Source organism: Dipodomys merriami, unplaced genomic scaffold (assembly GCF_024711535.1).
Source record: "Dipodomys merriami isolate MVZ:Mamm:240054 unplaced genomic scaffold, mDipMer1.0.p SCAF_19, whole genome shotgun sequence".
Lineage (NCBI taxonomy): Eukaryota > Metazoa > Chordata > Mammalia > Rodentia > Heteromyidae > Dipodomys > Dipodomys merriami.
The window spans coordinates 22,549,615-22,562,062 of NW_027203270.1; the positions used below are offsets into that span (position 1 = coordinate 22,549,615).

General features: G+C 34.2%; 1 protein-coding gene across 8 annotated transcripts in view; it reads left to right on the forward strand.

The window, feature by feature from the left end:
• Positions 1 to 12,448, forward strand: part of Tanc2 (tetratricopeptide repeat, ankyrin repeat and coiled-coil containing 2) — a 282,394-nt gene that overhangs the window by 129,105 nt on the left and 140,841 nt on the right. For all 8 annotated transcript variants that reach the window (XM_070027717.1, XM_070027718.1, XM_070027719.1 and 5 more), the window contains 2 exons: positions 4,528 to 4,676; positions 9,968 to 10,154. In XM_070027717.1, coding sequence (XP_069883818.1) covers positions 4,528 to 4,676; positions 9,968 to 10,154 — 336 coding nt within the window. The remainder of the gene's footprint in view (positions 1 to 4,527; positions 4,677 to 9,967; positions 10,155 to 12,448) is intronic.

Consider the following 12,448-nt stretch of genomic DNA (forward strand, 5'->3'; position numbering starts at 1 on the left):
TAACTTGTAGGCAGTGATTCTCACCACCTTCTCACCACCCAGAACTGAGTTTTGGAAGGATGTGGAATACCTGCCAAACCTTTTCAGCTCTTACTGGAACAAATTAAAGCACCTGCTTTTAGTACTCACCCACTCTTCAGTGTTATTAGAAAAGGAAACATTTAAGAACTAAGAAATGGAAATGTAACCAGATTTGCTTTGGCAATTAGTCCTGTCAGAGAAAACACCTAGGTTTCTATAATGATTAAGTATAGCACAAAGAGATGCCATATTTATATCAATGAGAAATAGGTAATTTATAATGAATGTATCATAAAGGAAAATGTAACCACCCAAATGTGAAAAGGTGAAGAGCATGCTGAGAATTAAAAGTATGAAACTACTTATTGTTTGTGTCTAGCCTAGTAGGCATATTTTTTTAATTTTATTTAATTTATTTTTTTGTGAACATACTGTACAGAGGGGTTACAATTACATGGGCAGGATAATGCGTACATTTCTTATCAAGCATTGCAGCCTCCTCCTTTGTTTACCCTTCACATCCCTTCCCAGCCTCCCTCCCCACCCAATCCTCCCCTCCTCCCACCACCACCGCACCAATGTTGTAAAGCTCGTTTTCGACATGACAACTTGTACTTCTCATTGTTGCAACAGGTCCACCTGTATCCTTAAACGACTTGTTTTTCCCCATCTCTTCCACAAGTTATACTGACATCAAATATAGTGAAAGCAGGGGTTATACTGTGGGGGAGGGACATACAAAGCAACAAAGAGATAATCTTACAAATGCGTTAAAGGCATATTTTCTTATTGCTGTCAAATTTTATTCCTTGCCCACTATTGATGGCCATTTTTCTCTGTCTCTCTTCTGTTTGGTATATTTGCTCAGAACCATCAAAATGCCTCTTAAATCCTCATACCAATTATTTTACTAATCTTTTTTATTCAATGAGTGCTTTATTAGAACTATTAAACCAAATATAAAAAAGGACAGACAGAATAACTCTTTAGGAGAAAGTGAAATGAAGTTCTGGAATATTTTAGTAAAGGTATGAAATTTGTGATGAGAATTTTTTTTTATGGTCGGTCGTGGGGCTGGAACTCGGCTTCGGCACTGTCCCTGCACTCTTCAGCTCAAGGCGCGTGCTCTACCCCTTGAGCTACAACACCACTTCCAGTTTTCTAGTGGTTTATTGTAGATAAGAGTCTCATGGACTTTCCTGCCTGGGCTGGCTTTGAACTGTGATCCTCAGATCTCAGCCTCCTGAGTAGCTAGGATTACAGGCGTGAGCCACCAGCACCCGGCTGTGATGAGAAAATTTTAGAGAAGATAAACTCAATGCATAGCAGGAGGAGGGTTATTCATTAAATTAAAGAAAACAGTTTTATCTTGGTATTTGACCAGTGAATAAGAAGCTTTCAACCATTCTTAGGAAAAATTCTACATAAATCTAAACAGTTATAATATAAAAATACATGTACTATTTTACACCACATGTCAAAGAAATGTACTTATGTTGCCTCTTGAAAGGAAAAATAAAGCCTCTGACATAAAGTCAATGGGAATTCCATATAGATTTTCCACAGATGGATCACTAAGTTAATATACATATTCATATACCCTTCATCTGACCCATGGCTTCAGTAAAAGATAAATGTTATACTGAATAATATAAAAATCTTATTTTCTGGGAATTTGGAATTGTTTAAAAGTGTGATACTGAGTATCCTAAAATAATAAGAATCTTTTGTAGTTATTATAAAACGATGTGGCATTATTTAACTCCATTAAAAAAGAGTTTTGTAACATTCTTTTTAATTGCTTTTTCATTAGCATAAATTCTTGGTGCAAAAAGATTCCATTGACATACATAAAATGTGCTTTGATTAAATTCAGCCCCTCTATTTTACTTTCTTAGTTCCCCTCCTTAGTCCTATTCTTTTTAAGAGTTCCTGATGGATTTCATTATGTTATTTTCGTATATATAATGTACTTCTATAATGTTCATCCTTCCCATTTATTCTCTTTCCCCCAATCCACAACTTCCTCCCCCAAATGGTCCTCCTTTTTTTGTTCAAGACTGGGATTTGAACTCTTGATAGGACACTTTCACTCATTGGCTGACACTCTACCAATTGAGCCATGCCTCTAACCCTTGGGTCTTTTACAATCATGTCATACTGATTTTTTTGGCCTAGATTCTACATTTGTAATTCTGAGCTTGGCTTATCTCACTTAACATGTGGTGGCCTTCAGTTCTATCCATTTTCCTACAAACAACATAATTTTATTATTCTTTATGGCTAAATAATACTCTATGGTATATATGTACTACATTTTCTTTAGCCAGAAATCTATTTGGAAGGTACATAGGCTGGTCCATATCTTAGCTGTTTTGAGTAGCACTGCTATAAACATGAGTGTGCAAGTATTTCTCTTGCTGATTTACATTCTTTGAATAGATGCCCAATAGTATATTAGGAGGATTTTATGGTGCTTCTGTTTAGTTTCTCGAAGAATTTCCATAGTGTCTGGAGTAATTTGCATTTCCATAGTGTCTGTACTAATTTGCATTTCCACCAACAGTGTATGAAGATTTCTTTCTCTCCACACTTCTTCAGATTTATTTGTTCTTTTTCTTGATGATTGCCATTCTGACTGGTGTGAGATGGAATCTCAGCATTTTCATTTACATTTCCTTTAACTAAGTATACCAAATATTTCTTCATGTTTATTGGTCATTTGTACTGCTGAGAACTCTGGTTCTCATTTGCCAATTTATTAAATGAATTACTTATTCTTTTTTGTTTGTTTTGGTGGTACTTGGGTTTGAACTCAGGACTTCATCCTCACTTAGCTTGCTTTCTTATTTTACCACTTAAGCCAAACCTCCATTCCAACTTTTTCTGGTTATTTTGGAGTTGGAGTCTCATGCACTTTTCTACCCCAGCTAGTTTCAAATCTCAATAATTTAGATCTAATCCTGTTGAATGACTAAAATGATAGGCATGAGCACCAGGTTGGATTACTTGTTCTTTTGTATAGACAGTTAATATTAAAGATGGAATTTAAGAAAATTATTATAGTAATTAACTCAAGAAGCATTAATAATAATGTGCCAAGTTAAAAATAATGGGTCAAGTCTGTGTGTGTATGTATATATATGTATATGTATATATATAATATGATGAACCTTGAAACCATTTTGCTCAGTGAGATAAGAATTACACAAAATGGCAAATATTGTATGATTCCATTTACAGGAGGTCCCTAGAATGGGTACTTATACAGAGGCAGAAAGTAGAATAGCAATCGTTAGGAGTTAATAAAAGGAAGAAATGTAAAAGTTATTTTTAATAGGTATAATGTTCTTGTTGGGGCTGATAGAAAATGAATGGAGGCAAAGGTCATACAACATTGTGAATGTATTAACTGAATCCTAACTTAAAATGGCTAAAGGGAAAATTTTGTTATATATATTTTACCACAGGTATGTTGAGGAATGAAACATTTACATAAATTTCATACCACCTTTGATATTAGTAATTACAAAGGGATAAAGTATGATGATTTTTTAACTGAAAAAAAATCTTACAGACACCATAAAATCCAAGTTAACACAGTAGTGCTTTTGTGATATTTCTGCTAAAAAATTACATGTATACATGTATATATGTGTATATATACATATGTGTGTATATATATGTATATAATATGTATATATCACCTGGATCAAATCAAGAAGTAAATTCTAAAGAGTGGTGTGCAAGCTTATAATTCTCGAAAGTGTCAAGGTCATGAAAGTCTTAAGACTAAAGAATCATTACAGATTAAAAAGATGAAGAGAATTAATTACTAAGTGAATTGCATAAGCCTGAATTGCATTCTTTTTCTGTAAAAAGACATTACTGAGCAAACATTCAAACTTAAGTGAGGTCTGTGGAAGAGCTGATAGATAGATGAAATGTTACTTTACTCATTTCTTTGCTGATAGTGTGGGTTTTATAAAAGAATATCTTGTTTATAGAAATGCATACCATCTGAGGGCATGGGCATCTGTAACTTTGAAATGGCTAAGAAAAAGTATTCTTTGTACTGTTATTGAAACATTTTTAGTAAGCTTGAAATTATTTCAAAATACAAATTGACTATGCAAACTGTTAAAAAGAAAAAAAAAACATGGTAAAAGAACCTGAGTGAAGTGATTATGACTAGGAACTAGATGTCAAGACTAGGACTATGTTAGGAAAGCAATTACCAAAGAAATAGCTTTTTTCTGATTAATAAGAAACAAAAACATCCTCCCAAGTTCAAGTGTCCTCAATACATAAATTGAAGATAATCTCAGTATACTCTACATCAAATTATAGTCTTTAAAAGTGGGACTATCTGCACACGTACTGTAATTTAGAATTTTGGGTTCACAATGTGAAAACTGAAGAAATGAGCAAACAGTATAAACCTAGGCAAAGACCAGAGCACTGTAGTATGAAAGATTCATGGTTTTCCATGCCTTCTTGTTATAGATGATGCTGAGCAGGAACTTGGCCCCCCTCCATCTGTAGATGAGGCTGCAAACACACTCATGACGCGTCTGGGTTTCCTCCTTGGTGAGAAAGTCACAGAGGTTCAGCCAGGTGACCAGTACGGGATGGAGGTGCAGGATGAAAATCAGGTAAAAGTTGCTTGCTGTCAGCTTTGTGAAATGCAATGTGAATCAGCTTCTTATACTAGAAGAAAAATTGTGTGTGTATGTGTGTGTGTGTGTGTGTGTGTGTGTGTGTGTGTGTGTGTGTGTGTGTGTGTGTGTGTGTGTGTGTGTGTGTGTGTATTCATTCTGAAAGGAACAGTCCCAAGTGTTTAATGCAATTTGAGGCTTGAAGTATAACTTCATTTTCCATAGTCACTATATTTCTTCAGTTTATTACTGTCTTTTTATATATTGTTTGATTTCAAATCCAAAAAGAATAAATAAATAAATAAATAGATAGATAAATATGCAAGCAAGTAAGCAAACCAGCCAGCCAACAAAATTGACATATGAGTATTTTACTGTTTTCACGTACACATAGATTATTGACTAAACTGGTAAAATGTGGAGCAGAAATTCTTCACAAATTTTAAAATATACCAATTACTTTGATCACAGTAGAATTATAAAATGGTTACTTAGAAATTTAAAGTTAAAAGAAAACTTTTAAGATCCTCAAATAATGGAACACTAATGACTTAGGAAGTTGACATACAGAGGTTCACAGCTTGAGGCCAGTCTGGGCAGAAAAGTCCATAATACTTTTTCAAAATAACCAGCAAATAGCAGAGCTAGAGGCATGGGTCAAGTGATAGCTGAGTATGAAGTCCTGAATTCAAACCTCAAATACTGCAAAAGAAAAAAAAATGGCCAAATGTAACTAGACACTAATGCCTCATACTTAAAAATACTATCTACTTGGGAAGCTGAGATTGAGAAGGCCAGCCCAGACCAAAAAAAGTTTACAGTAGCCCTTCTCAACTGAGATCTGAGCACAGTGGTCCACACCTTTCATTCTAGCTAGTATGAGAAGCCTAAAATAGATGGATTATGGCTAGGCAGTAGAATGCCTGCCTACCAAGCACAAAGGCCATGAGTTCAAACCCCAGTACCACCAGAAAAAAAATAATTCTCATATATTTAATAGTAACTAATATACTCCTAAACATCATGAAATCACAGAAATTATCCAATATTTTAAAGTACAATAAAGAAAAATAAATGCAACCAAATGTATAGAATATAAAGATTTACCTAAAAAATTTTAAATACATGTTAGAAAAGTAGAAAACATGAAAAAGTGAATGGTCTAAAAAGTTTTAAAACATCAGTGATTAAAATTCCATTTAATAGTTTTCTTTTTTGAGCTGTTTTCTATCTTTTAAGGATAGCAAAGAAATTGTAAGAATCTGATTCATTTATGTAATCTTAATTATTAACATAAATGTCTTGTAAGCATTTCATTCAGAAAAATGACAAAATTAATTTCAAACTGCACAATACATAAACATTTGTGAAAATTCTATGTCATATATTAGTTATGTCATAATAAATTCTACACAAGGATAATTTCAGTGCACATACCTGCCTTTAGATCTCTTATTTTTATTCTTAGGTCATTGGTTTTGCTGAGTGCACTTGGGAAGTTTTTATAAAATTTATATACTTAAAATTCAGATACTTAGCTTTCGAGACTAGGGATCCGGGAAGGGCCCTCCCTGTCGAGGACGCCAGTGTGCACTCTGCGTTGCATTTTCAACCCCTCCCTGCCTCCGAGCGTCAATAAAGTGGCTTGACCCCCCCCAAAAAAAAATTCATATACTTACTGATTCTGCTCAATCCTTAGTTCTATAAATGCTATCTTAATTCCTGAATTATCTCTAGTCCCACCATTTCCCCCTTTTCTTTGCCTTTTGCACTGCCTTTTCTCACAAATCTAAAGGTGTTTGTGTGAAACTGCCTATTTAGTACTTTCAAACTACATATTTAAAATATATAAAATTTAATATTTTAACTTAAAATATTAAAAGCATTTTTTTCATTTCCCCATCAGTGCCTGCTCATTCTGCAACTTCTCAGTTAAGCAAATGGTATCACTTACTTGCTTAGAAAAGAAGTATTGGAGCCATTCTTAGTTTCTCTCATATCCCACCTTTACTCTTCTAGAAAATTGTGGATTTTGTCTTCAAAATATATACTGTCTGATTCCTCATTACTACTTTTCCTGCTTCAACTGAGTCTAAGTCAGTCATCTTTTCCCTCAGCAACTGCAATTTTGATAAGCATGTTAAACTAGAACAGCTGGGATTTTTGTTCACTTCAGTGCTAAATCCTCTGAACCTAGACAATGTCAACCATTAATAGGTACTCAGTAAATAGACCTCAACTGCAGTTAAAAAAAAAAAACTCAATGCATCTTACAAAATTAGGAAAAATTAGGGAAGGAGGATTGGGAGAAAGGGCTAAGCATGCTCAAAGGGGTAACATTGACCAAGATGAATCATATTCATAAACTGCTTCATTGAATGTCAACTCCTTTATACCACTACTTAAAGATAATTTTTAAAAAGTGTCTTCCTAATCATTCTCTACTTCTACTTTTATCCTCATACATTATATTCACACAGTTGCCAGAGTGATCCTTAACAAATGTGATTCTATCACTTCTCTGCTTTTAATCTACCATTGAATTCCCATCACATTAATAAAATTTAAAGTCTACTACAACCAAGAAAGGCACTATCTGATCTCCTCCCTTGATAGCTTTCCTTCATTATTTTCTCCCCTTTCACATTCACCAGTCAACTGCTCTCCACCCATTCTGGCATCCTATTACTCCTTGAACATAAAACATGTTTATTCTTACTGGTATGCGCTTCATGCATAATTCTCTACCTCACTTCACTCAGCATTCTACTTAATATTTCTGTCTCAGAGAGATCTTCCTTAATGACTCTATTTAATACCACTTACTCATCCTGATGTCCCTTTGCTTTATTTTCTTCAGAGTTCTTATTATCAGTGGATAACATATTACAGATTTAGTTGTGGGATTTTTCTTGGTATCTCTTACAGGAAAAGAATCTTCCCATTGGCAGTCCTGATCAATTTTTTTAAAAAACCAATTTACATTGTATACATGTCAATATGCTATACTTTATGGATAAAAAAATGAAAGTGACATATTGAAGGTTATATAAATACTGGGGTAAATAAAACATCTATATTTTATCTTTTAACATTCATATCTAATCAATATATGACTAATAATGACCAAGTAACATGATATAAATCTTATATATTATTGCCTGAGTATTACCAAAGACTCCTTTTTTATACAAAATAACATTTCCTGAACTGATAAAACTTGTGCTTCTCATTTTTGAGGTTCCTCATGTTATAGTGATTTCTGAAAAAAAGTCACAACTCTATGGAATATGCCTTGCTTATAGATGTTCTGAGTAAAATAATCTTATATAAATAAGTAGAATCATTAACAAACCACAGCATAACAGAAAAGCCATTGAACCAGCATGTAGAGAACATATATCCTAGTTTCATGTCTAGTACCTACCTTTTTTGTTGAGGGGAGGCCGGGGGGGTGGTGGTCGCAGGGCTTGAGCTCTGGGCTTGGGCGCTGTTCCTGTGCTCTTCAACTCAAGGTGAGCGCTGTACCACTTGAGCTACAGTGCCACTTCTGGTTTTCTAGTGGTTTATTGGAGATAAGAGTTCCTGCCCCGGCTGGCTTTGAAACACTATCCTCAGATCTCAGCCTCCTGAGTAGCTAGGATTACAGGTGTGAGCCACCAGTACCCACAGCACCTACCATTTTTAAACTAAGGGATGTCACTTAATCTCTGAGCTTGGGATGTTTTTTATAGGTAATAAGAACTGACCGTTATTAAATGCTTCAAGTATACCAATCACTGCACTAATTGCATTACTTGTATTGTTTTGTTTAAATTTCATTACCATTCAGTATAATAGTGTTGACTCATATTTCAATATTCAAATAAGAAAATGTAATCACATTGTTAGAAAGAATATACAAATATTCTTATTTTACATTTTGTGTTCTTAACAGCTACACCGTAATATTCTAGTATAACAAGAAATAACACATTACAGGATTGTTTCAAGGGTCAAGTTAAATTTTTAATGTTAAAATGCTCCACAAGCTGTAAAATATCTTAAAAAGTATAAAGTAACATGTAATAAAGTTAGCATATAAATGTATGTATGACTATATGAATTATGTGGCTATTTCATTGCTTTCATATTTTTGATGTTTCATTTTCACATTTCTTAGAAGAAAATGCTATTTATTATGCCTTTAATACCAGATTAATAAGTACTAGAAATAGTAGAAATATGTTTTAAGTAGAAATTTGTTTTAAGCTTTCTGTAGATGTAAAATATTAACAATAAATCAAAATGTAGAAATTTGTTTTAAGCTTTCTGTAGATGTAAAATATTAACAATAAATCAAAATAGTAGTTGTTTAATACTCTCAACAGAAGGTGGTTAAATTGAACACTAGAATTTCTATTCTTAGGAAATTATTAAGAACTAAGAGGCTATGTTCATTTGGTGACTTCTGATCTAAAGAGCATATTAATAGATGACTGCTATATTTAGGAAAAATCTTATAGTCGTAATATCCTGCAAATAGTACTGTGATGACTGAATCTAGGACAGCAAACTGGTATATATAATTTTTTGGCAACAAAAGACCAAATTTTGAAAGTGATATTCAAGTTCCAAATTTATTTTCTTCTCTCAACAGTTTCTAAGACGTTAGGATGGACCTTATAAATCTTATCGTAGTTTTATCTTTTGCATTAAAAACCTACAAAGAAGATAGTTTGCAGTGAAGGAATCACTCATGATATAGGTCAATCTTAGTGTGTAGTTACTTTCTACAAAGAAATTTCATTTTGTATTAAGCTAACATTGAGAGTTAACATTTACTTTGAGAATAAATAATTTCTCTCTGCATTTATTTATTGTCTCTAGACAGCTGTCTATGTATCAAAATTTTTATTTTTTATTCTTGGCTATGAGCTATTATTTCTTTTTTCTATCTAGTAAATGTCTATTCTGTAATCTAAATTATTAACAAAGGAAAGTTCTATGCCTTCTGGGGACTTTTGAGTTGAACTAGAAACGTGTTGAATAAGAAATTCCTATTTTCTGTTAGCAAAAGTACTTGGAACAGTTGTTACCTAAGCAGAAAAACTGGCCACAAGTATCTACTGATGTTACTTTTATCAACTTTTACCTTAATTGTAGACTCTCTTATCTTGGAAAACAAAAACAAAGCCTAATAGTGGTAAAAAAAAAAAATTGTATGTGTAGATTGTTTATTCATAAAGATATTATTTTGCTATGATACCTAATGTATTTATCCTACTTTTTGTTGTTTAATCTTTCAGACTTCAGCAATTACCCAGAGAATAAGTCCCTGCTCCACCCTGACTAGCAGCACTGCCTCTCCACCAGCAAGTAGCCCCTGTTCTACCCTCCCACCAGTCAGTACAAATGCAACTGCCAAGGACTGTAGTTATGGGGCTGTTACCAGTCCAACTTCCACCCTTGAAAGCAGAGACAGTGGAATCATTGGTAAGTTGGCTTTTATATTAACCATTTTGTATTCTTTTTTGTCTTTTTAAAAATAATTATACATGACCAGATACATCACTCAGTAATCTCAGCTAATCAGGAGACAGAAACTGGGAAGATTCTGGTTTAGAGACAGCTCAAGCAAAAATTACCCACACCCTGTCTCAACTAATAATCTGGGTGCATTGCCCTGTCATCTTAGCTGTGGAGGAATTAGAAATAGGAGAATATTGGTATAAGTCAGCCCAGGCAAAAATGTGAGAATTTATTAAAAAAATAACTGAAGGGGCTGGGAAGGTGGATCAGTGGTAGAGCGCTTGCCTTGCATGCCTGAGGCCCTGGGTTCAATTCCCCAGCACCACATAAGCAAAAAGAAAAAAGCCGGAAGTGGCACTGTGGCTCAAGTAGTAGAGCGCTAGCCTTGAGCTGAAGAGCTGAGGGACAGTGCCCAGGCCCAGAGTTCAGGCCCCACGACTGGACCCAAAAATAAAAATAAAAAAATAACAAGTCAAAGGGCTGAAAACATGGTTCTAATGGGTAGAGCACCGCCTAGCAAGCTCAAGGCCTTGAGTTCAGACTCCAGTATTGCTAAAAAGTAATTAATTACACACATTTACTTTCAAAAATCTTTTACATATGTATGAATAAATATATAAATATGGCTTGTCTTTGTCTTTTTAATGATGCTGGAGAGAGAAATAAAGGTCAATAAAATGAAAACAGTCCCTCTGCAGACTTATCAGGAATTAGAAGGGGATAATTCTGTAGGGTTGGTTATTTCTGTCAATACCCATATGTCATCTCTCTACCAACACTGTCTAGTAAAAGTTTATTCTTTACTCGTATAGTAGAGAGCTCTGTGAACACAGAAGACATTAAGATTAAATGGTAGAAAGCTTGCCTAGAAATCTTGTGGTCCTGGGTTCAATCCCCAGTACTGCATTTTTTAATGCTAATTAGCCTCAACTTGAATTGTTCTGGGGTCTGTTTGTTCAAAGCATCTATTAATTCCTTGTTTTTACTATAAACAAGGTAGCCTATCTTTGCCCTCTACAACAATGTTGTTTCTTTGCTTATGATTCAAGAACCTTCAACAGTGTATTCTTATGACAGGCTTGGGCATGAAGAACTTGAAACTTGAATCTAAGCAGAGATATATGTCTTTTTTTCTTGTGAACTTTGTAATATATTCTTTAAAAAGAAATTCCTACTCATCTACATGATTGTAGGAATATATCTAAATTATCTTCAACTCAATTATTAGCAGTTTGTAGCAGATACAAAAACACTATGATAAAGGCACAGTTGATTAGAAATTATGTATCTTTACTTGACTAGAGGTAAATACTTTATAAGAGTCAGATGTGAACTGTAACATTTCTTGCAATTTTTTGACTAAGTATCAGATGTTAAGAACCATGGCTATCACGTATCAAGGAACTGTGATTATTTCTTGACACTATCTGCTTTAATTCCTGTTCACAGTATCAGGAATGGAGATAATATGAGTAGGTGAGAGGTACTGGTGTGAGAAGCCAAATTGGAAGTTTTCTTCATAAATGAGAAGAGTCGGGGCAACCAAGGAAACAGTATACTTCAAAGAGAGAGAGAAAAAGCATTGTGAATCAAGAAAAATAGATCTGAACAGCTAAGAAAGAACAGGAAATAGAAAGATGATGGATACTAAAATAGTAAACCATCCACAACTCCAACCCCACCAGTGGTGGGAGGGAAAAGGGGATTGAGGTAAACCCAAAGCAGCATCCACAAAGTAAATCAGACCAATCCTTGTGACAAAGAACTGGCAGTTCTAGCTGCAGGGCTATAGTTTTTACAAGCCTGAAGTCTACTGTAGAAATTTGGCCTGATGACATGATAGATAGACATAATGGAATTTTACTCATCTGTTGGAAAGAATGATACTTCATTATTTGAAAAGAAATATAAGTACCGGAAAAAATCATGTTAAGTGAAGTCAGGCCCAGAGAGACAAAGGATGCATATTTCCTCTCATATGTGGAAGCCACAGTTGATTTGTAAGTATATAAATAAATACTCAGGGTGGTATGCAGGTGTACATAAGTGTACTGAAATCTGGTAGATTCAGGGAAGAATTCCAATGTAATTCCTTAGAAAGGCTAACTCATAATCCAACAGAATAAATACCAGGAAACTGGTACTCAAAAGGAGGCAGTACAGTCAAGGGAAAGGATAGATGAATGAAGAGAGGAAGTGGGGAAAAAATGCAGTCTTAAAATTCAATGTGTAGCCTACAAAATGAAGAAAATTGAGGT